This window comes from Plecotus auritus (assembly GCF_963455305.1).
Source record: "Plecotus auritus genome assembly, chromosome: 11".
Lineage (NCBI taxonomy): Eukaryota > Metazoa > Chordata > Mammalia > Chiroptera > Vespertilionidae > Plecotus > Plecotus auritus.
Window position 1 is genome coordinate 353,205 of NC_137777.1, and position 24,505 is coordinate 377,709.

General features: G+C 65.9%; 4 protein-coding genes across 19 annotated transcripts in view; 1 reads left to right on the forward strand and 3 right to left on the reverse strand.

Annotated features, from left to right (window-relative positions):
- HSF1 (heat shock transcription factor 1) overlaps positions 1-1,554 on the reverse strand; it is a 9,768-nt gene extending 8,214 nt beyond the window's left edge. For 12 of the 13 annotated variants that reach the window (XM_080646815.1, XM_080646814.1, XM_080646822.1 and 9 more), the window contains exon 1: positions 1,279-1,545. In XM_080646815.1, coding sequence (XP_080502941.1) covers positions 1,279-1,395 — 117 coding nt within the window. In that variant the 5' untranslated portion in view covers positions 1,396-1,545. Of the gene's footprint in view, positions 1-1,278 lie in introns of all 13 variants that reach the window. The other variant, XM_080646824.1, reaches the window with a different exon arrangement.
- Positions 1,523-20,898, forward strand: BOP1 (BOP1 ribosomal biogenesis factor; the record flags this gene model as incomplete). Its single annotated transcript, XM_080646811.1, is given in 18 exon segments — positions 1,523-1,562; positions 1,565-1,733; positions 1,735-1,834; positions 3,438-3,629; positions 8,348-8,437; positions 18,025-18,179; positions 18,254-18,371; positions 18,445-18,546; positions 18,626-18,838; positions 18,910-19,071; positions 19,151-19,231; positions 19,304-19,373; positions 19,453-19,585; positions 19,668-19,848; positions 19,933-20,221; positions 20,300-20,384; positions 20,493-20,600; positions 20,676-20,898. Coding segments are annotated over 18 exon segments (2,442 nt in total). The 3' UTR covers positions 20,830-20,898.
- On the reverse strand, positions 14,880-16,584 carry SCX (scleraxis bHLH transcription factor). The gene is made up of 2 exons (XM_080646826.1): positions 15,868-16,584; positions 14,880-15,036 (listed from the first exon to the last, which is right to left on the reverse strand). Exons 1-2 carry the CDS (start codon positions 16,420-16,422, stop codon positions 14,998-15,000), a joined length of 594 nt encoding a protein of 197 aa, XP_080502952.1. The 5' UTR covers positions 16,423-16,584; the 3' UTR covers positions 14,880-14,997.
- A 109-nt stretch (positions 20,899-21,007) lies between the features above and the next one.
- The window catches only part of MROH1 (maestro heat like repeat family member 1), a 40,579-nt gene continuing 37,081 nt past the window's right edge, over positions 21,008-24,505 (reverse strand). For 2 of the 4 annotated variants that reach the window (XM_080646787.1, XM_080646786.1), the window contains 9 exons: positions 23,933-24,070; positions 23,509-23,623; positions 23,042-23,188; positions 22,661-22,849; positions 22,224-22,379; positions 22,017-22,151; positions 21,833-21,935; positions 21,699-21,764; positions 21,008-21,252 (listed from right to left, as the gene is read on the reverse strand). In XM_080646787.1, the coding sequence (XP_080502913.1) occupies positions 21,167-21,252; positions 21,699-21,764; positions 21,833-21,935; positions 22,017-22,151; positions 22,224-22,379; positions 22,661-22,849; positions 23,042-23,188; positions 23,509-23,623; positions 23,933-24,070 (1,135 nt within the window). In that variant the 3' untranslated portion in view covers positions 21,008-21,166. Of the gene's footprint in view, positions 21,253-21,698; positions 21,765-21,832; positions 21,936-22,016; positions 22,380-22,660; positions 22,850-23,041; positions 23,189-23,508; positions 23,624-23,932; positions 24,071-24,505 lie in introns of all 4 variants that reach the window. The other 2 variants (XR_013959331.1, XM_080646785.1) reach the window with 2 other exon arrangements.

The following is a 24,505-nucleotide window of genomic DNA, read 5'->3' on the forward strand; positions in this document are numbered from 1 at the left end:
AAGGTCTAGACAGGCGTCCTCAAACTACGGCCCGCGGGCCACATGCGGCCCGCCGAGGACATTGATCCGGCCCGCCGGGTGCCGCTGCCTGTCCTGCTTAGCAGCCAACGCGTCCCGGGCCCGCAGTGCGCATAGGAATTTGTTCATAGATTTTTTTTTAAAACTATAGTCCGGCCTCCAATGGTCTGAGGGACAGTGGACTGGCCCCCTGTTTAAAAAGTTTGAGGACCCCTGGCTAGAACAAGGGAAGGGCGGTAAGGGGGCCGCCTGTGGGGACGCACCCTGCCCATGAAGGAACAGGCTCTGGGGAATGGGGAACACCCACCCGCAGGACCACATCCCTGGGGCCAACAGAAAACGTCTCCAACAGGACTTCTAGCCTCTTTATTCTAAACACTCTCCCCGCAGAGCGAGCTTCAGCCACCAGACCACCCAAGGGCGAGAGAGCCTGGCTCGCGGGGGATACTTGCAGCCCAGCCTCCCCCTCCTCTCCTCGCAGCTCAGGAGCAGGAGCGGGAAGTGCTTAATGGAGCCGGGAACCCCGGCCTGCCCGCGGGCACACGCGCTGGCCCCTCAGCGGGTAGGGCGCTCGGACGCACCCAGAGCCTCTGTGCACCCGGACAGGCCCGTTTGGAGGCCGCACAGTCGCCGGCCCTGGCCCTCTCGGGAGGCGGCGTCACAGCCAGGAGGCGAAATGAACAGCAGGGCTCTCGTCTCCAACTGCAGACACAGCCGCTGGTGTGCCCCGCGGCCGGAGCGCGCCGGGCCAGCAGGCTCAGACCACGCATGTAAACAAGACCGCTGCCAGGCAACTGGGCGCGGGGACCGGGATCAAGACGCCCCCGCGAGGAATGAAAAAGCTCGTCTTGGAAACCCAGCTGTGCTACCTGGACGCGGTGTGGAGGTCAGCCTGAGCTTTCCGACCCTTTCCTTTCCGTTTTCTCTTTTCTTTTCGCACCAGAGCAACGCCCTCGGACTCGTGAGCTAAGTCCCGGTGCTTTACGAACGGCTGCCGAGCACACAACTCGTTTGGGAAGAGAGAGGCCGCCTGGACGCAACTTTCAGCAGCGGAACTGGGCGCCCGTCAGAGCACAGGCGCACCCCGCAGCTGTCCGACAGTGAGCAGCCCAGGAAGGAGAGGCCCGCCCTCCTCCCCTCCCCGCCCCAGGGGAACTTGGCGCGGACCGGAGCCGGCGAGGAGGCCTCGGACGCTCTTCCCCCTTGGGCCCTCCGTCCCCACACCGAGCGGCCGAGGCGGGGACATGCCCCGGCCCTCACCGGGCTCCAGCAGATAAGCGCGTCGGTGTCCGGGTCGCTCACGAGGGTCCACAGCTTGGTCAGGAAGGCCGGGACGTTGCTGGGCCCCGCAGCGCCGGGGCCCACGGGCAAATCCATGGCGGGGAGAGGCGGAAGTAGCGACCGCAAAGAGAGGCCGAGGCCGGGCTAGCGCCGCCGCTGCGTCTGTAGGCCGGGCCGCGCTGCCGTTGCCGCCCGCTGCGCAGACACGGCCCACAGGCCTAGCATGGCCGCCGCCATCTTGCGACTGGCGCCCCCACGCCGGCGCCGCCTTTCTGCGTCCACACGGCCCTAGGCCCCGCCCCACACGCTGCGCGCATGCGCATCCTGGCTTCGCTGCGCCTCACCAATCAGAGCGCGCGGGGCGAGCCTTCCGCGCCATCTGACCCCGCCCTCAGGCCCACGCGCCGGGTCGCTGCCGGAAGTGGCGGGACCCGCTAGGATCATGGTGGGCGCGCGGAGCACCGGGGGCGCGGGCGCGGCGACGGGAGCTCGGCCCGGGAAGCGGCCTCAGGAGCCGGAACCAGAGCCCGAGGAGGTGACAGCGGGCGCGCCGCGGGATGTGAGCGGGCGGCGTGGGTCCCACGTGGTGGCTGGGGGCGTGGGTCGAGCTCGCGTGCGGGAGTGTGAGCAGGAGTCTGTCCTCCGGTGCAGGCGGCCCTGGGGCGTCCAGGGCAGAGAGTGCTTCTGGCGCAAAGGGCGGCCCAAGTGGGAGTGGAGGGGACGGGTCTGTGGGGTGGAAAGATGAGCAGCAGAGAAATAGCGACGGGAGCCGGCCCCCCCCACGGTGCAGCAGCCTCTCAGCCCCGCGGAGTTCTGCCTGCCACCGGAGACAGGTTTCCGCTCACGCCCGCCGCCAGCACTTCCATGTTTACACGTCACTTACGTGTTAGATACGTTTCCAAAAGGAGGGAGGCTGTGCGAATAAGGAAGCCTGAATAGAACCCACTGCCCGCGGCCTCGGACACCTCGTTCTCCCCGGACTCATGGCCGCTGGTGCTGTCCAGCCGAACCCCCCGGCTCGGCTGTGGGAATGTCGTCCAACCCGGGTCCTACCAGGCACGGGCAGTGGGGCCTCTGGCTGACTCCAGGGGGCGGGGTTGCCCCTCACTTTGGGGCACGTCCTCCTGCCCCCCACCCGCAGGCCGCCCTAACGAAGTGTTGGAAATAAGCAGCTTGCTTCTGTGAAAACGGGAGTGCTGTGGGATACCTGGTGCGTGCAGGCTGTCCAGGGAGGCGAGGGACTTGTAAATACTGAGAAACAGTGAAATATAGGACTCTCCACTCAGATGCTTCCTAAATGTCTGCGAGTTCTACTTTTCAAAGAGGAATTTATTTTTCTTTTTAAATTTTTTGAAACATTTCTTGGGAGGGAGGGAGGGAGGGAGGGAGAAACATTGATTGGCTGGGATGACGCCCAACCAACGGAGCCACACCAGCCGGGGCTCTTGTTCCACTTTTAAAGGCAGTGACGGGCCCCGGCTGGTGTGGCTCAGTGGACAGAGCATCAGCCTGCGGACTGAAGGGTCCCAGGTTCGATTCCAGTTAAGGACACATGCCTGGGTTTCGCGCTTGATCCCCACTAGGGGGCGTGCAGGAGGCAGCCGATCAAGGATTCTCATCATTGATGTTTCTATCTCCCTCTCCCTCTCCCTTCCTCTCTGAAATCCATAATAAACCGACAAACAAACAAAGGCAGTGATGGGCCTGTAGAGTTAGGGATGAGATGATACCTTCTCCACCAGGGGGTTGCATGGTAATCTTGTTTTTAAGTCAAACTTCATTTTTATCGTTCTTCAACCAAACTTTGCACCCACTGCTGTCCCGCCTGGTTGGGTACGGAGGCCCTTCAGGGGGGAAAGCCTTGCCCTCGCGCCCTCAAAGCTCTGGGGCCTTGGGTGCTGGGTGGGTGTGGAGGGGGAGAGCGGATGGGAAGTGAGTTCTAAGAAGGGGACATCCCTTATGAGATGCTGGGACTTAAATGTCCCTTTCAAGGGCGGGTGGTTCTGCTGTTGGCAGAGGTGGGCTGTGAGGAAGGCCTGACCTGGCCGTGGAGGCTGGCCACACCGAGCTGTGGGTCCGTGTGTGGCCAGGGGGGCAGGCTGTGGGGTCTGCCATCATTCACACTGTGCTTCTTGCAGCCTTCTCTCCTCTGGGCCCGTGCTCCTGGCCTCGGGGACGGCAGCGATTCTGGCCTCTCCGACAGTGAGGAGAGTGTATTCTCGGGCCTGGAAGATTCTGGCAGTGACAGCAGCGAGGACTCTACTGAGGGACAGGATGGGGCCAGCCGTGGTGAGGGCCATGGCAGGACAGAGAAGACGGCTGGGCAGCAGGTGAGTGACCCAGGACCCCGCCGTGGGCTCCCTTGTCTCCATGAAATAGTCCAGGAAAGAAAGCACCTGGCAGGCCTTGGGCCCTTGGGGGCGGGGGGGACACAGGTCCCTGCACTGCTTGCTCCAGTTTCCTGAGGAACCCAGGCCTTGTCGCTCCTCTGATGCACCTGGGACACATCTGGGACCAGGTGGAACACGTGTGTGAAGCTGGGATGCTCTCCAGGGCACTCAGCCCATGTCGCTAGGCTGGGTTTTTTTAAAAAAATATATTTTATTGGTTTTTTACAGAGAGGAAGGGAGAGGGACAGAGAGTTAGAAACATCGATCAGCTGCCTCCTGCACACCCCCCACTGGGGATGTGCCTGCAACCAACGTACATGCCCTTGACCGGAATCGAACCTGGGACGCTTCAGTCCGCAGGCTGACGCTCTATCCACTGAGCCAAACCGGATAGGGCTAGGCTGGGTTTTTAGGGGCAAATCCTGAGGGGATTTGCAGGCAAGGGACACCTGAGGGAGCCAGGCCACCTCACCGGACCCCGGGGCCACTGGTTCTGTGATGATGGGGAAAGGTGCACCTTGCTCTTTTCTTTTCTTTTTTTTTTTTTTTTTAATTTATTGATTTTTTACAGAAGAAGGGAGAGGGAAAGAGAGTTAGAAACATCGATGAGATGAGAGAGAAACATCGATCAGCTGCCTCCTGCACACCCCCACTGGGGATGTGCCTGCAACCCAGGTACATGCCCTTGACCGGAATCGAACCTGGGACCCCTCCGTCCACAGGCTGATGCTCTATCCACTGAGCCAAACCAGTCAGGGCCACCTCGCTCTTTCTTAATTAGCAACAGGGAGACGAGCTGAATTTAACGGAAATGCGGCGTTTGTTAGGTAGAATGTTCTGAGGAACAGCTTTAACCGTGTGCACTGGCCCCGAGTCCTAGAACGGAAGGCCTGGGCTCTCTCCTGACGGACCAGAAAGCAGCCTGGTGCCTGTGACGCTGGGCGCTCAGAGGAGAGGCGCCTTCACACTCTTGACCCTGGTCGTAGGGGTATGAGCTTCCACGTCTTTTTAAACTTTTTTTAAAATCCTCACCTGAGGATATTTTTCCGTTGATTTTTAGAGAGAGTGGAAAGGAGGAGGAGGAGGGAGAGAGAGAGAGAAACATCGATGTGAGAGAGACACACCGAATGGTTGCCTCCCACAGGCACCCCAACGGGGGTCGGGGATCGAACCTGCAACCCAGGGACGTGCCCTTGGCCGGGAACGGAACCCGAGACCCTTCCTTTGCATGGGCGGACACTCTAACCCCTGGGCCACGCCGGCCAGGGCTGCCCTGTCTGTCCTTTTGAATCCCTTTTCCTCGAACTCCCTTTCAACTCACCTTTCCCCCTAAAACGCAGTTAACTGTCCAGCCTGAAGTCCCTTTTCTCTTTTCCTGGGTGGAAACAGCTGTGTGTTTACCTGGCATGTCCTTCCCACGGGGCTGGGGAGCACGGTCATCCTGGCGTTGGATTTCTGCGCTCCCTCACTGGCCGTGGGCAGGAGGAGCTCGCTGAGGAAGAGCCGTGTCCTTGGGGGTGAATGAGGACAGGGACCGCCCGGCAAGGCGGTCGGGTGCTGGCCGCTCCCCCACCCTTCCTGCGGGAGCCGTGGCCCCAGCCCTGTTGCTTGGCTGGGTGTCGTTGCGGGGGGACTTCTTGCTTCTCATCATCTTGTGTCCGCTCTCCTCTGTGCACCCTGCCTGTCTCCGGCCCCCTCGGGGTGACAGCCCTGTCCCCGTCCTTTATCGCCCTGCTGACCCGAGTCCCGGTCTGCCGGGCCAGTGGCCCGGTCTCCTGGCCGCACTCTCCAGCTCTGCCCCTCACACTCTTTTTTGAAAATATTTTTATTGATTCCAGAGAGGGAGGGAGGGAGAGAAACAGCAATGATGGGAGAAATAATTGATCGGCTGCCTCCTGCACTCCCCCTACTAGGGACTGAGCCCGCAATCAGGGCATGTGCCCTGACCCGGAACCGAACCCGGAACCTTTCGATCCGCAGGCCGTCACTCTCTCCACTGAGCCAAACTGGCCAGGGCTGCCCCGCTCACTCGTGTCTTCGAGCTGCTGCTGGGAGCTCTATGCCAGCCGGTTGCACCTGGGCCACTGAAGGAGGCCGCACTCCCCATGTCTCCCATGTCCACCTCCATCCTATCCCTGGCTCTCCACTGACCACCCACACTGTCCTCTCTCTCCTTTGGGCTGGTTTTAGCCCCCCACCTTCCCCCCCACCCCACTCACCCCTTCCTGGGGCCTCACCCATCTCCCAGCAGAGAGGCTGGCCAGGGTCACTGCCTGCTCTTGGTCCCACGTCTCGGGGGTTTGTGCCTAAAGCCGTGTCTCCCCTTTTCTGCTTGTTTAGACCCACTTCTTCCTGCTTGTTGTGTGTGGTTTGGTCTTTTCCATTGACATGGGGTCATTTTCTATTTTTTTAAAATATATTTTTATTGATTTCAGAGAGGAAGGGAAAGGGAGAGAGAGAAACATCAGTGATGAGAGAGAGTCATGGATGGGCTGCCTTCTGCACGCCCCACACTGGGGACCAAGCCCACAACCCGGGCATGTGCCCTTGACTGGAATTGAACCTACAACCCTTCAGTCCGCAGGCCGACGCTCCATCCACTGAGCCAGACCAGCCAGGGCCATTTTCTGTTTTTTTTTTTTTAAATATATTTTTATTGACTTCAGAGAGGAAGGGAAAGGGAGAGAGAAACATCAGCGATGAGAGAGAATCATGGATGGGCTGCCTCCTGCACGCCCCCTACTGGCGATCGAGCCCGCAACCTGGGCGTGTGCCCTTGACTGGAATCGAACCCAGGACTCCTCAGTCTGCAGGCCGACGATCTGTCCGCTGAGCCACACCGGCTAGGGCTCTATTATGTTTTTTAATCTTTGGTGAAGAAGTTCCCACTTTCAGTAGTTTGCTTGCTGCCGTCAAAAGAGACCTAGTGATGTTTCAGCCGAAGGTGCAGTATTTTCCGGATAACTGAGTCCGCGCACAGAGCTCACTGCAGACCCCGGGAATGGGGTGGGGGACCCTGCCAGATCTGGGCTCCTCCACCCTCAGCCCCTGCTTCCCGTGCCTCCTGCCTGTGGCCCCAGCAGCCCACATGGGCAGGTTCGGGGGCAGTGCCAGATTGTGACTGAGCCCCTCCGGGGCCGTGTGGATCTGGTACCCCACCACCGTGGGTGTGCGGGCCTGAGGACCCGGGGTGCCGTGCAGGGACCTTCCTTTCTGTGCTGGCACCCTTTCTGTTTTGTGTCTTCCTGGTCTTGTTCCTTAACTGAGTGTTTCTTTAATGCATTGCCCCCTGGCGGCTGCCGGCTGCCCTGCAGCATCATCGGGTCTTGGAGGGGGGGGGGGGGACGTGGTGCCCCAAGGGGACTGCGCATTGAGTCTTGTGGGAGTCACTGCTGCATGCGGGACAGGGCACGTGTCTGCGTCTCCCGCCAAGATCCCTGGCCACACCTGTGGCACAGATGCTGTGGGACTTGGCGCCTGAGGAGCGTCGGGCAGGCTGGCGCCGTGGGCGGCCGTGAGCAATGGCCCATTGGGTGCTTGTTGAGATTCACAGCCGGGCCCAGGGCCTGGGGCAGGTGTGCCTGCTGGGGGCTTCGTGGGCACGAATGGCAGAGAGCTTTGGGCCTGGGTCGGGCAGGGGCTCGGGGGTCGCCCTCTGTATCCCTGCCTGCGCCCACACCTTCCAGGCCTTGCCAACCCACTTTGACAGGTGGTGCTGGGAGCAGGGGCAGGGGGACATGGAGACCAAATCCTGCCTGGGTCCTGGCCGGGAAGAAACTTAGGGTTCACCTTCCTCACACTGAGGGGAAGAACAGGAGGAAGAGCTGCCCCGGGGGCGGGGGCGGGGGCGGGGGGTGGGCTCTGGGTGGAGGGGGGCTGTGCTGGGGGTTCCTGCTCCCCAGCACTTACTGCCCCCAGGGGCGAGCGCGGACTGTTTTCCCCATCACCCCCTTCCAGTGCACCGGTCCCCCCACCCTGCTGCTGGAATCTGTTTTCCAGGTTGAGGTGTAAATGCTCAGCAACACCCACTCACTGACCTGGTGGATGGGGTCAGCCTGGGGCCAGGGATGTGGTGGGTGGGGTGGGGGCCTGAGGGCCGGACCCAGGTGCCTGGGGGCTGGGCCGAGGGCGGGGTCTGCTCTGGGAGGGGCCGCTGTGGCCCCTGGGATGTGGCTGACAGCCCACACCTCCCTCAAGTGGGACCCCCAGCCCTCACTTTGGCCTGGACCCCAAGCTGGCACTGGGCCTGGCAGGGCTGGTGGTGGGGCTGTTGGGCCAGAATCCCTGCAGCCCCCTCTGGTTATGGGGCTCAGGGACGCAGGTCGCTGGTTGCTGCCTGGCACCAGGTGTCGGGCGCTCCCCCCCCCCGCCCCGGGTCCTCTCCCAGAGCTTGGACATGGTGTGGGGTTTGGCCCTGACAGAGGACCCGGCTGGGCCACCCCCCAAAAGGCCCACTGAGACCTGGGTGTCCCTGGCCTTGTCCTGAGGCCCGGCTGCTTTGGAGCTTCTCAGAGATCGGGGGTGGCGGGAACCGTGACCTCAGAGTCAGCTGGACGGACAGTTTGTCCTCACGCCCCCACCCCCCAGGAGGGGCCTGGGGCCTGCCTGGGGTCAGAGGGCTTTGGTGTCCACGGGAGCACTTTCTCCTCCCTCCACAGGCCGTCAGCACCCCCTCCTCGCCCCCGAGGACGGAGGCGGCAGGAGCACAGGGCGAGGACGAGTATGCGGAGGACAGTTCCGACGAGGAGGTAGGCCGGCGCTGCGGGCAGGGGAGCCGGCCCTCGGGCGGCCGAGTGGGCGTCTGGCCCCGGCCCCACTCGGGATCTGGAAGAGTGATCTGGGGTCTGGGACTCATGACTGCAGTGTGTGTGTCATCGCGGGGGGAGGGGTGCAGCGGCCCATGCCTGTGCCCTGGCCTGTGGGGGGCTGGCACGCCACGGTCACACTCGGGTGGCGTTCCCCACACCACCCAGGCCTGTCACCCCGGCCACCGGGCCACCTGTCTGCAGCGCGGAGGGAGGAGGGCAGCAGCCCTGGCACTTCCTGCAGAAGCCCTGCCCGAGGGCCCTGCCCATCCCGGCCCAGGTCCTCCCGGCACAGGCTGGGCAAGGCCCCGGATCTGGTGGCCTCTCAAGTTCACAGTCGGGAGGGAAAGTGGGGACCGTGTGATGTGGGGCCAGGGGGGCTCCGTTTGGGTCCAGAGGTCCTGAGGGGTGGGTGGGCGGGGAGCTGGGAGCTCTGAGCGCTCGGTGGCCGTGGTCCTCGTCCACCTGTCCCCTCCCTGGTACCTCTGTCAGGTGTGGCCTGGAGGCTGGGGGGCCAGGTCCCTGGCCTCGGGAGCGCTTCCTGTGCCTGTCGGGGGCGGCCAGGCCTGGGGAGGGCGGCCCCCCACTTGCTTCCACCCCCATCCTAGGCTCTGCTGGCAGCGGCTGCAGGAGCCTTGGCTGTCCGCCCGATCCGGTCTCTGTGCGTTCAGAGAACAGAGACAAAACAAAATAAATTGGTTTCCTGGCCGGAGCAGCGGGCGCGCGGCGAAGGGGGGCCGAGCGGAGCGGCTCCCTGCCTGTCTCCCCCTCCCAGGGGCTCTGGCTGTCGGCAGCCACATCCTGTCGGCTACTTTTTTATATTCGGTATTTTGAGAAATCGATGATGATTGTAAATGGAGTGCAGGCCGGGGGAGGGGCCTCCCACCTGGGGGAGGGGCGCTCCTGTCCCGGAGCCACTGCGGGGGCTGCGGGCGCTTCCTCCGAGATGAGTATCCCATATGGCGGCTGAGTGACAGGCCGGAGCCGCGCTGCCCGCCCTCTGCTGCCAGAGCAGCCCCTGGTGGCTGGAGGGGCGACCGAGCCCGGCTTTCGGGAGTCCGTTGGGTGCCCCCCCACCAGAAACGGGTGCCCCTTGGGTGCTTGCGGGCCCATGGCTCCCACCCTGAGGTGGTTGTGGCTGTGTCTCCAGCGTCTGAGCAACGTTGGGTGGGCGTGGGGAGGAGGGCTTGGAGGCTGGGGCGCGTGTGGGGTGCGGCCAGGTGGCCACAGGGTCAGGGTGCAGACCCCGGCGCTCCCTGGGCTGTGCCTGCTTGGCTGGTGCCTGTGCGGCCAGGATCTGTGACCACTGCTCTGGTCAGGGCAGCCTTTCTCCCGCGAGTCTGGAGGGCCCAGCGGTGCCAGGACCCCACTCGGCGGAGGGCAGGCTCCTGACGGGGGTGCTCCTGGGAGAGAGTCCCTCCATGCGCCAGCCTCCCGCCCCTCGGGCCTGCCCTACCCATCGCCCGGGTCAAGAGTTGAGGGCTGGGGGCTTCTGGTCCTCTGGCTGTGCCTCTGCTGGGCCTGCCCCCCCACCCCCATCCAGACTCTGCTGGCTTGGTGCCGTCTGCCTTCCTGGGAGACCTGGTCCTGTCTTAGGACTCACCCTCTGTCCCTTTCCCCAAGCTCACTGGGCCAAGTCCCCGGATGGGTGCTGGTCCTGGCAGGGTCCTGGCGTGTGGGGAGCCCTGAGGAGCCTGTGGGCTCGTCCGCCCAGCCCCCACATGTCCACCTCGCCCCTCTCCAGGGCACCGGCACCTCACAGACGTGATCTCATCCAGCCGCCAGGGCCCAGGGGTGGGGGAGGGGTGCGGGGAGGGGGCTGGCGGTCTGCACCGCGCTGCCCCTCCTCTTTGTTTAAGCAGCTGGAGAAACTGAGGAAAACGGTGGGCGGGGAGGGCCCCCAGCAGGCTCGCGGCCGTGTGTCCAGGGTGAGGGGTCAGGGCCTCTGTGAACTCTGGCAGAAAGCAGGGAGGACCCCGGGCCCGAGCCAGCCGGTTGCGCCCAGGCCTGGATGGGGGCAGGGCTGTGGCGCTGGCCGGCTCCTCGGCCCCCTCGGCCCCCCTCGGCTCGAGCTATCTCGGATCCGCAGGGACAGCCAGGTCTGTCGGCGTCCAGAACCCGCGATCCCCTCTGCTCTTGCGCCAAACGCCGTTAATGGCTTCTCCGAGCTACCGAACCGGCAGCTGCCTCCAGTGCTGGCGGCCTCCCGCTCCTCCGGGGCGCCCACCCCGCCCGGCCGCGCACTCAGAGCGCTTGCGTCGTTGCTGGCAGCCGAGCAGGCGGCTCGGGTTTCTGAGCTGTTTGTGGGACGCCCAGCGCGGAGCCTGCTAGTGTCTCAGCCTCACAGACTGCCCCGCGCCCCGGCCTCCCTGGCAGCCTCCACCCCTTAGCCAGCCTCCGAATGGGGCCGCTGCCAGGGCCGGGTCTGGTCCCTGCCTCTCCTGGGAGGGGCACTGGCCGGCACTGCTGACCCACGGCCTCAGCCTTGTAGGTGGCGGAAGGGCTAGGTGGGAGTGATGGTCGTGACCGCAGGTTGCCCCCTGGTGCCTTTGCCCCGCTCCAGCTCTGAGCCAGGCCAGGGTGCTTGGTTGGGGCCCCTGCCCCGGGAGGGCCTGGCGCTTCCCAGGAGCCATTCTTGCTGGAGAGAAGCCTCCCCGGGGGCAGGCAGGGCAGGGCTGGTGAGAAGGGAGCAGTGTGTCCTGGCCCCTTAGGGGGTGTGCGGTGAGCACCCTGGGACCCAGCGGGTCTTGGGTCTGTGCAGCAGCCGAGGTGAAGGTGGCTGCAGAGAGTTCTGGACGCGGGTTCTGGACGCCTGCTGGGTGCCCACTGAGAGCCACTTTCCCTGGCACTGGGAGTCTGGGCGGGGGGAGGGGGTGCTGGGCAGAGCCTCCTTCCAGAGGAGGGCTGCCTGGGGCTGGGGGTATGACCCTGGGAGGCAAGCTCTGTGGGGAGGTTGGCAGGGGTGTGGCTCAGGCAGGGACAGCTGATGGCCCTGCTTGGGGCTGGAGGGGCCCTGCAGGAGGTGGGGGCCAGGGGTTGGGGTCTCAGTATCTGAGGACCTGGGAGCAGGGGTGTCTCAGTGCCTTCTCCCTGCAGACCCCCTGGGGGCAGACTTGCTCCCCACACAGCCGAGCAGGTAGGGGCGTGCAGTGAGCTTGGAGGGCCCTGTGTCTACAAGTGTCTGCTGGCTCAGGGGCGGGCCCAGCCAGCATGGCTTTGTGAGGGACGGACAGACGGACGGACGGACGGACGGAGTGTGGGGCGCCTGGGCTGGTGTCGCAGGGTCCCCTGCTCCTGAGTCCAGACGTAACGGGCAGCCCCTGGAGGAGGTTGGGGAAGGGCCCCGAGGCCCCTGCAGCCATCAGGGGGCTCTGCCTGCCTCCGGCCCCCTGCTGGGGTCCCCTCCGCCAGCTTTCTCAGACCCTTGGGTCTGACGACCAGGCCTCCTGCCGGAGCCCCGGGGTTCCCTGCAGCAGGTGAGCTGGGCACCGAGATCAGACACCTCGGAGGAGCCCGAGGACTGGGAGCAGGAAGGCCCAGGCCTCCAAGACAGGCGGGAGCTTCGTGCAGGGGCGCTGCGAACAGGGCCGCATTGTAATCGGAGAGGGGCCGGGAAGAGCGAGCGGAGCGAGGGCGGCTGACCCCGCGCTCCCGGGGGACAGGTGGAGAGGGAACGAGGAGCGAGTGAAGGATTCCAGAGGTGGGCCGCTTCCTCCCTCGCAGACAGACGGGCGGTGGCAGCCGGCCAGCGTACCTGCAGTTCCAATCTGCGGTCCTGACAGCTGCAGCCACTTTGGGGAGGGGGAGGGGCGGGCTCATCGGGCGGAACCGTCGCCGCCGCTGCCGCACGCACGCAGCCACTGGCTGCCTGGTCGGTGCCGTCGGGGTGGGGACCTGCCCGTGGATCCCACAGACTGATGGGGCTGGTGCCCGGGGCCGGGGCCGCCTGTGCCCTCAGCCCGGCCTGCAGCTCAGGGCCTGACCTGGAGGGGCTGGCGTGCTCACCCGCGGGGTCACATGTGCTTCCTGGCAGACGCAGGTGCTGAGCAGGGTGGGGGCCGGCTGGCCGCGGGCGCAGGCGGCCTGGTGATGAATCATGTGGTGCCGCCAGCAGCTCGTTCCCCAGGCCGGGGACAGGGAGCTGACAGCCCAGGCCGATGGGAGTGTTTCCAGTCCAGCTTGGCCTGCAGAGGCGGCTGCTGGCCCCGGTGCGGCGGCCCCCGCCTGTCCAGATGCCTGTGGGGCACACAGAAAGCCCTGGGCCTTTGTCCCTGGCCAGCGGTGGAGGGAAGGAAGCAGGGCTGCGGTGGGCGGGAGCACCTGCCACCCCCGGCCCAGCGGGCTGTGCAGCCGAGGGGACGTGCATGGGGCCGCCCCCAGTCTGGTTTGAATTTCTGGAGCAGTGGAGGGTGACGGAGTGCTCCTCCCCGCCCCCCCGCTGGCTGGCGGTCCAGCCGCTGCTACTGGTGCAGCTCCGGGAGCAGCCGGGCCCGCTGCCCAGGCCCGAGGCAGCCAAGCTGCAGCCGCTGTGGGAGTCATAGGCGCGGCAGCAGAGGGCTTGGCCCGCGTGCACCCGACCAGCGGGGCCCTGGGGACCATCCCAGCAGCCTGTCCTCCCACTGACTTCCCACCTCCACACGTCCTCCTCCCGCACGCGCCCAGACGGGTCACTACCGCTGCTCCCCTCCACACCCCCCTGCCTGCCCCCCACCCCGCCTCCCGTCTGTCCTGCTCCTCAGGATACTCTCTCGGCCTCACTGCGTGCCCCCCTTCCCCATGGGGACTTTGTGACGGTGAGGTAGGCGCACAATGGCTACCCATCATCTTGCGGGGTTTCATGAAGGAGGTTTGTCCCCCCAACCTGGGCCCAGGTGTGGAGATGTGAGGCCAGTGTGCCATGGAGCCTCCCACAGCCTGCATGGTGCTCAGTGCAGCAAGGGGTGCCTCGGACACCCCAGAGCACCCCCTGCCCAGCCTCCCCCAGGGCATGTTCTTGGTGTCCTGGGGTCCCAGGAGGGGAAGGGGAGCCTTTCTCAGTCCCCAGGTGGGCCCCGGAGTTCCCTGCTGGGTCCTGCTCCCCAGCAGGCGGGTGGGGGGCTGGTGCAGTGACCAAGCACGCCCTTCGCCCTCCCTGGGCCAGCTGTGGGCTCCCTCAGGATTAAGGAGAGGAAATTTGGGGTTGGGTTTCTCTGAGTGGACCTGCCGCTGTGACTTTTTATCCTGTTATATTTCTATCAGATTGGACACAGCCCCCCTCTAGCCCTTAATGGCTCTGGCTTTGAGAATTTCCTCCAAAATTACACCACCGCTTCCTGTTCCGCAGTTCCCTGGAGCCCATCCATGCAGAGGAGGGGGCAGCTCTGGCCCTGCCCTGCTGGGTTGCCCACGTGAACCTCAGCACCTGGCCGCTCCCCCGGGGCCCAAGAGGGCATGTCCGAGGGGCCCAGTGCCTGCACGGAGGGCTGAGGGCCGGGGCTGGTATCTGCCCTTTGGGCCGTTCCTCACACTCGCCCAAAGTCAGGCTGCTGGCCCCTGGGGTGGGGGGAGGAGGCCCACCGAGGGCCACCCCGGCTTTCTTCTCTGCTGTGCCCCTGGAGCGCACAGCCGCCGAGCTGTAATTGTCACCTGCAGGGTTTTAATGGCGAGCCAGCTGTGCACAGCCCAGGGGGGGGGCCCCGTCGCCCTCCTCATGGGCAGATGGCACTTTTGGGTAGACACGGGGGGTAAGTGGCTAAGGGTCCGTCCTGTGTGGGCCAACTGCAGGGCTGGGTGTACCCCGGGGTGCATGCAGGGGCTGCCTCCTGGCCCAGGCCTGGGGACCCACTCTGCCAGGCAATGCCCCTCACTCAGCTTCCCCACACGTCCATTTCTTGGGGCTCCATGGTCACAGGCTGCAGTGCCAAGGCCCTGAGGCCCACACGAAGCCCTGGCACCATGCAGGTCCTGAGAGTGGGGCCCCAGGGCGGCTGTGCCCCACCAGCCCTGTCCTGCCTCCCCTCTGGTCTCCTTTGTCCCCCAGACCCAGTGCCCTGGCAGGAGACGCCACACTGTGCCTTGGGCCTGGGAAGGACAGCCCCGAGGCCTGGCGGGTGGGACCTGCCTGAGAGCTGGGTGCCTCCAGCCCCGTGAGGAGCGGGCCGTGGGGAGAGACGGCCCCTGGGGGTGGGCCAGGATGGACTCTGGGCCCTTTGAGAGGAAGTGGGCTCCCACTTTTGGAAGATACTGTTTTGTTTTTAATTATACAAAATTTCCAGACTTTATATTATCATATCAAAGACACAAGATGCCAACATGCAGTGACCAAAAGAAAACCCAGGGAGGAAGCCAGCGTGGACAGTTCCAGTGGCCTGGGCAGTGCTGTGGCCAGCTCAGTCCCGTCGCCACCTGCCTCTCCATCGGCCCCCTCGCAGCTGGAGGCGGAGCAGGCCTGTGGTGCCCGCACGGGAGGCCTGTGCCCGAGTCAGGTCCCTGGGCTCTCCGGGGTCGCCCAGTGGCATCAGCCTCTAGCTCCGGATCGCCGTCTTTCTGTCGCGGTCCTTGCTCTGCAGAGGGGAGGGCAGTGTCAGGGCCTGGCAGAGACCCAGTGCCGCCGCCGGCGCCTCGGACCCTGCGCCCACAGGGTGGCGGCCAGGGAAGCCCCCTTTCGCGCTCACCCCGCTTCCCCGGGCAGTGGGGAGGAGAGCACGCTGCTGCGCAGCCGGAATTGTAAAATTAAATTTCCCAGATGTTCAGGCCCCAGGAGCTCGCGCGTGCTGTCTGGAGAGGAAGTGGGGATTGGGGAAAGCCGAGCCGTATTTTCTCCACTCACCCTGCTTCTCCGGTGCCACCAAGCACAGCAGGAGCTGTAAATCACACGCCCTCGCGGAGCCCTCACCCCCGCCCCAAGCCCCTGCCAGCCTCCTGCCTTCAGACCCACAGCCACATCTGGGTGGGCAGCCCTGGGGCCCGGCTGGGCCAAGGGAGGGACAGCAGGTGCCCGAGAAGCCTTAGGCCAGGGCAGGGGCTGTAGCCTGGCAACTGGCCCTGAGGGGTCCTTCCCGCCTCACTCCCCGTCCTGTGGGGGCAGAGGGCCCAGAATTGCTCAGACCAGCCTGTGTGCCCCCAGCTTGTTCCAGGCGGGTGCCTGCCTCTCAGACCCCACCTGGTCCTGGGTGGGCCTTTCTGGTCCCCGTAGGACCTGTTTGGGGACCACAGAGGCCCGGCCCTGCTGCCTCCAGCCTTGCCTCCTCCCTGGGACGCGCGCCCTTAGGTTACAGGTGCTGCTCCTTGGCCCTGCCTCTGCCCAGCAGGTGTGGGCTGTAGGGGTGAATTGGAGGTAGGGGTTCCACGTCCTTCTCAGGGCCCAATCCATGGGTGCCTGTGTCCACACTCACCAACTTCCTCTGGTTGCTGAGGCAGAAGGTGCAGATCTGCTTGGGCTGGGCATTCTCTGCGTCGCGGGCCGGGGGCGGCAGGGGCGGTGGAGGGCTGCCAGCCCGCGCGGCGTGGAAGAAGGCGGGCCCCGAGTGGCAGGGCTGCCCGTCGCCGCAGGCCTCGCCCACCAGCAGCACGTTGCCCAGGTGCGAGATGTAGCTGGAGGCCAGGCGCAGCGTCTCGATCTTGGAGAGCTTGCGGTCGGCCGGCTCGGTGGGGATAAGGGTGCGGAGCGCCGTGAAGGCCGTGTTCACGCTATTGGTGCGGTCCCGCTCGCGCGCGTTTGCAGTGTGCCTCTGTCGGGGCTCCCGGCCAGGCCGTCCTCCGGGGCCCGGGCCGCCCCCCGTCCTGCGCCCCCCGGCCCGTCTCCGGGCTCCCTGGAGGCCGCAGCGCGCGGCGTGCACGCGGCAGGGCTTCTCGTCGGAGCCCGAGCTCTCGCTGCCCTGGTCCTCGTCCTCCGACAGCGGGCTCACCTCTGGGTACAGGTAGCGGCCGGGCGGCGCCGAGCGCAGCATGGTGAGGGGCAGGGCCGGCGGGCACGCCGTCAGCTCCTCCGCGCGCAGCGCATGCCGCCGAGCCTCGTGGGCAGGCGCCCGGGCCGGGGAGGCGCGCGTCTGGGGCGCCCACGGTGGCGGCTGCAGCACCGCGCGCACGTGTGCGTCCCGGGCTGGAGTGGGGCCGCGGGCCCGGCCTTTATAGCAGCGGCGGCCCCTCCCCCTCGCGGCCCCGCCCTCCTCCCGCCTCCCCGCCCTTGGAGGCCACGGAGCTGGGGCCCTGCGTCCCTTTGCCTCCAGGCGCCGCGCTGAAGGGGCACTGGCGTGGCCCAGAGCATCTCGCTGCCTCTAGGGCATGCGAGAAAGTGGGAGCCCGCTTCTGGGTGGGTCTGGGGCTGTGCTGTGCAGCCCCCTCGCTCCCCCTCAGCATGGCCGGGGGGGTCAAAGGGGACCCACGACCCCAGCCTTTTTCTCTGGCATGACCAAGTTAACCCAGCTGCCCTGGCCCCGGCGCCTGGCCACACCCTGTCTGTCTCTCCCTCCCATGTACACTTGGGCCTTTTGTGCCAGGCGGCCAGGGTGGGGGGGACACAGAGGATTATTGAGGAGCTACAGTTCAGCCCCAATTCCTGCAACTCCCCCTTACATTGACATGTGGGGTCCCCTGGTGGCACACAGCCTCCTCTGCACCTGCCCCCACCTGGCATCAGCTGTACCCTCCAGGTCTGGCACAAGCCGTGTCCTCTGCCTGGGCACCCCCCCCCCTGCTTCCTGGCTCATGCCTCTTCTCTGGAGGAGCCTCCGCGTGCCCCTCCACACCCCCGTCCCTGGAGTCCCCCCGAGGGTTGTCCAGTTCAGAAATGGCCGTGTGGACTTGGGGGCACTGGAGGCCCCCACCCTTGCAGAGAAGGAAGGGCGTTCCTGGCACTGAGCAGGCACAGGGTGCCCATGCTGGGCGTGCTGAGGCCGGTGGGCAGGTGCAGAGGGCTCTGTCCTGCAAGGCCTGGGCTCCAGCTGGGCTCCCTCCCCTCCGGCCCCTCCCCCTGTGGCTACTGTTGCAGGAAGTGGCGCCTGGGCAGCAGTCTCGGTGCTGGGTGGAGGGAGGGTGGTGGCTGGCAGGGGCCTTGACCAGGAATGTGTGTCCAGGAATGCGGCTGCTCTGCCCATAGGGGGTGGCGGGCAGGATGGGGGTAGCTGGGGGTCCTTGCATGCCTGTAGGCAGCATGCGGTGGCCTCTGCCTCCCCTTGGAGGGGTTGACGGGGTCTTCCCTGCCTGTGGCTGCCCATTTTTGCTTAAGGCCCTGCCAGGGGAGGGAGCCCACGCGATGAGCTCACCCTTGTCTGTGGCTCCAGAGCCTTGGCCAGGGAATCCGGGGGGGCTCAGGGTCGGCACCACTTCAGTGGAAAATGTGAGGTGCAGCTCCGGAGCCTCTGTGGGCTGAAGGGGGGCAGCCTGGCCACTGTGCCACGTCACGCCCCAGAGCAGGCACGTGTCGGGGTGCCTGGTCCTGCCTTGAGGCCTGTCCCCTGGTTCTCGCCCTTCCCCCTCGCCTGTCTCTGAGGGGCTTGACAGGGGGGTGGCATGGTGGGTGTGCAGTGCTGACCTGCTTCCCGCTGCCCTAGGACGTGCGGAACACGGTGGGCAACGTGCCCCTGCAGTGGTACGATGACTTCCCACACGTGGGCTACGACCTGGATGGCAGGCGCATCTACAAGCCCGTGCGGACCCGCGATGAGCTGGACCAGTTTCTGGACAAGATGGATGACCCTGATTACTGGTGAGCCTGGGGCAGGATGGGGGCTGGGAGGGGGCTGGGAGCTGGGCTCTGACGGGCGGCCCCCCCCCCCCCAGGCGCACAGTGCAGGACCGGACGACGGGGCACGACGTGCGGCTGACCGACGAGCAGGTGGCCCTGGTGCGGCGGCTGCAGAGGGGCCAGTTTGGGGATGCGAGCTTTGACCCGTATGAGGTAGGTGGCGATGGCTGGCCCCGGGGCCGGGCTCCTGCAGGCACCTGGCCACAGCCTGTGCTCGTCTCCCCAGCCGGCCGTGGACTTCTTCAGTGGGGACCTCATGATCCACCCGGTGACCAACCGCCCCGCCGACAAGCGCAGCTTCATCCCGTCCCTGGTGGAGAAGGAAAAGGTGGGTGCCCCTCCTCCAGGTGCGGCCACACCGCCCGCCCCGCCCCGCCCCGCCCCGCCCTGACCACCTCTGTCTGCAGGTGTCTCGCATGGTGCACGCTATCAAGATGGGCTGGATCCAGCCTCGCCGGCCCCGGGACCCTACCCCCAGCTTCTATGACCTGTGGGCCCAGGAGGACCCCAATGCCGTACTGGGACGTCACAAGATGCATGTGCCGGCGCCCAAGCTGGCCCTGCCGGGCCACGCAGAGTCCTACAACCCGCCCCCCGAGTACCTGCCCAGCGAGGAGGAGGTGGGTCTGGCTCAGGTGGGGTTTGTGTCCCGGGACCTGGCCCCAGCTCACCCCCCTCTCTGTGTCCACAGAGCCTGGCCTGGGAGCAGCAGGAGCCCAGTGAGCGGAAGCTCAACTTCCTGCCACGCAAGTTCCCAAGCCTTCGGGCTGTGCCCGCCTATGGCCGCTTCATCCATGAGCGCTTCGAGCGCTGCCTTGATCTCTATCTGTGCCCGCGGCAGCGCAAGATGAGGGTACACAGAGGGGGTATTCCTGGGTAGGGGCGTGGGGGGAGGGAGGGGTACACGGTGACCGCGTGCTTTCCTGCCTCAGGTGAATGTGGACCCTGAAGACCTCATCCCCAAACTGCCTCGCCCACGGGACCTACAGCCTTTCCCCACATGCCAGGCCCTGGTGAGCAGGGGGTGGGAGCACACGCCTGGGAACTGTCCATGTCCCCATGTCCTCACTGCCCCTTCTCTGCAGGTCTACAGGGGCCACAGCGACCTCGTCCGCTGCCTGAGTGTCTCCCCAGGGGGCCAGTGGCTGGCTTCAGGTGGGCCTAAAGTGGGGGAACCCCAACATGGGGGCCTGGGTGGGAGGGTGGGCGCTGAGGGCCTATCTGCTGTGTCCAGGCTCAGATGATGGCTCCGTGCGGCTCTGGGAGGTGGCTACTGCCCGCTGTATGAGGACTGTGCCCGTGGGGGGCGTGGTGAAGAGTGTGTCATGGAACCCCAACCCCACCATCTGCCTGGTGGCCGTGGCCGTGTAAGTGCGAGGCTGGGTCGGGGGAGGGTCTGGGGCAGCAGGGGCTGCCTGTCCGAGCGGCCGCGCACGGCTCTGCCTACAGGGAGGATGCGGTGCTGCTGCTGAACCCAGCTCTGGGGGACCGGCTGGTAGTGGGCAGCACGGACCAGCTGCTGGGCACCTTCACCCCACCCGAAGAGCCTGCCCTGCAGCCCGCCTGCTGGCTGGAAGCCTCAGAGGAGGAGCGCCAGGGGGGCTTGAGGCTGCGTATCTGCCACGGCAAGGTGTGGGGCATGGAGTGTGGGGGCATGGGAGGGCGGGGTGGGGGTGCAGAGGAGGGCCTGCTCAGCCAACCTCACCTCTTGCAGCCGGTGACCCAGGTGACCTGGCACGGGCGTGGGGACTACATGGCCGTGGTGCTGGCCACCCAGGGCCACACCCAAGTGTTGATCCACCAGCTGAGCCGCCGCCGCAGCCAGAGCCCCTTCCGCCGCAGCCACGGGCAGGTGCAGCGCGTGGCCTTCCACCCCGTCCGGCCCTTCCTGCTGGTGGCCTCCCAGCGCAGCGTCCGCCTGTACCACCTGCTGCGCCAGGAGCTCACCAAGAAGCTGATGCCCAACTGCAAGTGGGTGTCCAGCATGGCTGTGCACCCTGCAGGTGAGGGGGGGGCCTAGGGGACGCACCCCTTGGGTGGCACCACCGGCACCAGGTTCCCACCACCACGTCTGCCCCCAGGTGACAACCTCATCTGCGGCAGCTACGACAGCAAGCTGGTGTGGTTTGACCTGGACCTTTCCACCAGGCCTTACCGAGTGCTGAGGTGAGGCCCTGCGCCTGCGTGTGCGTGTGCGGGCGGGAGGGCTGTCATCCGCTGGGCCATCCCCCACGCCCCCTCCCCCACCTGCCCTCAATCAGGTCCTCTTTCCAGGCATCACAAGAAGGCGCTGCGGGCAGTGGCCTTCCACCCCCGGTATCCGCTCTTTGCATCCGGCTCTGACGACGGCAGTGTCATCGTCTGCCACGGGATGGTGTACAAGTGAGTGCTGACCACTCTCCCCCAGGGACTGGCCCCAGGGGACTGTCCTTGTCTGAACCCTCCCCTCTCCCACAGCGACCTGCTGCAGAACCCGCTGCTGGTGCCTGTGAAGGTGCTGAGGGGGCACACGCTGACCCGAGACCTGGGTGTGCTGGACGTTGCTTTCCACCCTACTCAGCCGTGGGTCTTCTCCTCGGGGGCTGATGGCACCGTCCGCCTCTTCTCCTAGAAGCCCGGCCTGCGCCGGGTCCAGGCACTGGCTCAGACCCTCAATAGAGATGTTTCTCCCCCGACTGGTGCTGTGGCCTTGCGTTTGAGTTGCTGACTAGCTACCCCCACACCTCACCAACTCAATCTTCCCAGTGGGGGGACCAGCTGACGTGTCCCACAAGGAAAGGCCACGCATTGCACCCCGGTCACCTGCTGAGGAGTGAACAGCTTTATTGGAAGCGGGGGGGAGGGGCACAGACTGCCCGCCCTGCTTGGTCCCGCGTGGCCTGGGCAGGCGCTCCGAGGCCCAGGCCAGCCCTGGCGGTGCTGCTCGTCGGGGACAGCATGCCGGAGCCTCAGGCGAACTTCACCAGGCGGCCCAGAGTCTCGGCAGCTTTCACTCGCACCTTGGGGGCTGGGTCCTTGAGTAGGAGTTGGAGGGCTGGGGGACAAGGAGCTGCATTGGGGCGCCTCTGTGGCCCTCCAAGAACTGACTCTGAGCCAGGGCCCCCACTCAGGCAGTGCTAGGGCTTGTCCCACCCCCTTCCTGGCGCAGGACCCCATGGAGCACTCCCCACCCGGTGCGTGGGGCCACCCGCCTACCACCCTCCTAAGACAGGCCTCTGCTGGGAGGGCTCGGGAGCCAACGGAAAGATAGTTTTTCCTTTTTTAGTGTTTTTTAAGCTCTTTTGGAACAGTTAAGAAGTTTCCGTGAATTACTAGAGACGATGAGGTCACCAGTGACAGGGAAAAAATCCTTGAAATCCAGGAAAATCACTTAGTCCCCCCTGGTGCCCACAGGGTCAGTGGGAGCCCTGTGCAGCCAGACAGGTGGGGGTGGCAGGGGGCCCCTGGGCCCTGACCTTGGGGGGAGGGGGTGCTGCTCACCGGCAGTGAGCTGCTCCAGGTCCACCTGCGACTGCTGCTGGGGCTCCACATGCAGCACCAGGAACCCTGTGGGCAGGGGCTGGGGTCAGGGGGAGGGTCAGGCCCTGGGGAGGGGCAGAGAGGAGGGCACTCACCTGTGAGCATGGGCGCAGCCGCGCGGACGTCCTCCCAGCTGCTCTTGAAGTAGAACAGACTGGTGCTCACGAGGCGGCCCAGCAGGTCTGGGAAGTAGCACATCTGCAGAGGCCGCCAGCCAGTCAGGAGCACCCCACGCGGTCACACCCATGCAGTTCACGCACCCCACGCCCACCCCCTCACCAGGTGCTTGCAGGCGGCATTGAGGAACTCCCCAAAGTGCAGGCCACGGCCATCCTGCAGGTGCTTCTGGAAGACGGCTGCCAGCTCCTCACACTCCAGGTTGGGTCCGCACATGCGCAGGGCAAACCTGCAGGCCTGCGGGGCAGCACTCAGCGCCCTGCCCGTCCCAGCCCCACCTGGCTCTCCCCTCCCCCGCCGGCCACTCACAGCAGCCACAGAGGCCTGGGGGTCTTGCAGATGCAGCAGCAGGGGCACCAGTCCCCCCACCACCTGCTCCAGGAAGACGTCCTCGCAGGCCCCGTGGCAGGCCTTGTTGAGGTGCCCAAAGAGGCGGATGGACACGGAGCGGAACTCCATCTTCTCCTGCGGGGACAGGTGTCACCCCCGGGCATTGTCCCAGCCCTGCCAGCCACAGCACCAAGCCCTGGGCCCTTCCCCTCCACATCCTGTCCTTGTGCTGTGGGTGCTGCCTGCCTGCCACGGGCCTGACCAGGAGCAGAGGTGGGGCCAGGCCACATCCACGCTCGGAGGGAGCCAGGGTGACCCAGGGAGCAGGTGGGGCAGGGGCTGAGGCTCAAGAGGCAGGAGGGCCGGGAGCAGGTACCTGGCTGGGAGTGGGTGCCCTCCCGTCCCCGCCCGCCTACGCTGTCAAAGAAGGGCCGGATGCGGACGGCCGTGTGCAGCAGCACCGCGCGCAGGTCCTCGGGCTCCACCAGGCCCAGCAGCTTGACCAGGCCTGCCATGGCCTCCAGGGCCACCAGGCTGTGTGGGTCGTCCCCGTCGTCCAGCCCGCTGATCATGGCTGTCAGGAGCTGGGGGCCGTGGGCCCGCACCTGGGGACGCCCTGCACTCAGCCGTGTCCCCAGGTCACCGAGCCCCGGGGCCTGTCACAGTTCACAGAATCACCAGACCCCGCCCACAGGCTCGCCAGGCCACCTCCACGCACACCTCCCCACCTGCCCGGGTCTCCTGGACCACAGCTCCACTGTCCCTCAGTCGGCCCCAGGGGCTGGCGGGCAGCTCACCTTATCGGGGGAGCCGGAGGCGAGGTTGGCCAGGCCGCGGAGCACCAGCCGCCGTACACTGGCACATGGGTCCTTCTGCCGGGCGGCCAGGTTGTCCAGCAGCGACTCCAGAAGCATCAGGTCATTCACCACGTTGCTGGTGAGCAGCTGGAGGCAGAGGGGCTGTGACCTCCTGTTCCCAGGGGCTCACTCCCTGGCCCGGCCCCCTCCCCGACGCTCTCCAGTGCACTGCTGGGTAGCCGAGTCCCAGGCCACTGTGAGGTGGATGCTGCAAAGGTCAGCTAAAGCCAAGCTGGGCTAAAGGCCTTCCCTGTCCTCTTTCCCACCTGGCCCCAGCCAACCCGGCCCCATGGTGTGGCCTGGGCACAGAGCAGACAGCCCAGGGGCCTGGGCGAGGCCAGGTCAGTGCCGGCCTATGGGGGCTGCCCCCCTACAGGGCCCTAGCCATCAGAGCAAGCAGCACCTACCTCGGCCAGGAAGGCTGTGGAGGTGACCCTCTGGGCCTCATACACACTGCTGTGTGTGCCCAGCAGCGCCTTCATCACCAGGGGCAGCCGGGGGCCTGCAAACTTTGCCATGGCACTGGGGGAGGAGGCCACGCCATGCAAGGGTGGGGCTTTGGGCCACCCCCGAGCCCATCCTGGGCCAACTCCCCCATGGAATGGGTGGGGCCTCTTCCACCCTGCACGTCAGAGCCCTCAGTCCCAGGAACCTGTGCCCCCTCCGCCCCCCGCCCGCCAGAGGGAGGCTGGTGGGGGCCCTCGGGTATACCTGCTCTCAGGCTGGGCAGAGACTCAGGAAGCTCCACCACTAGGGGGCCCTCACGTGTGCCTCCCTGTGGGTCCCAGAGCCCTAGCCATCGCCTCGACAGGAGCTGCCCACAGTGCTCACCTGGCCAGCCGGGCCACCCCATCCTCATGCCCTGCAGAGGTGCTCAGCAGCTCCCAGCCCCCCTCCAGCTCCACACGCTGCACCACGTCCTCGCTGCCGCCCCGCAGCAGCACGGCCCGCAGAGCATCCACTGCAGTGCTGGGGGGAGAGGCAGCTGCAATCAGCCCCGCCCCCCCCCATGCACACAAGTCCCAGAGCTGTGCAGCCCACACCCGCCAGCTCCCCCTCCCCACTCGGCACAGTCAGGCGGCTACGGACCCTCTGTGAAGACTGCTGCCCCCACTCCTGAGCCTGGACCCTCACAGAGTTGTCCCTGCACCTCAAGCCATCTTTCCCATGTGCACAGCCTTCCCCACCCAGGGGCCCCCACATCCTTCAGGAAGGGACAGCAGGTGGGGCCCAGTCCACTCCCAGGGGTCAACTGGGCTGCTGTACAAGTGATGGAGGGAGCCTGCTCCGAGGACACATGGGCGCCAGGAGCCGGAGCAGCTCGTGGGAGATGCCCAGTGCTGCCCACCCGCTTGGCCAGTCGCAGATGGTAGGGTGGGCCGTACCTGCGTCCCAACCGGAGCC

Coding starts and splice junctions, on each gene's coding strand:
- SCX (XM_080646826.1), bottom strand. CDS start 16,422: ATGCTGCGCTCGGCGCCGCCCGGCCGCTACCTGTACCCAGAGGTGAGC. Junction 15,037..15,867: donor TCAGCAACCAGAGGAAGTTG/GTGAGTGTGGAC, acceptor TCCCCTCTGCAG/AGCAAGGACCGCGACAGAAA.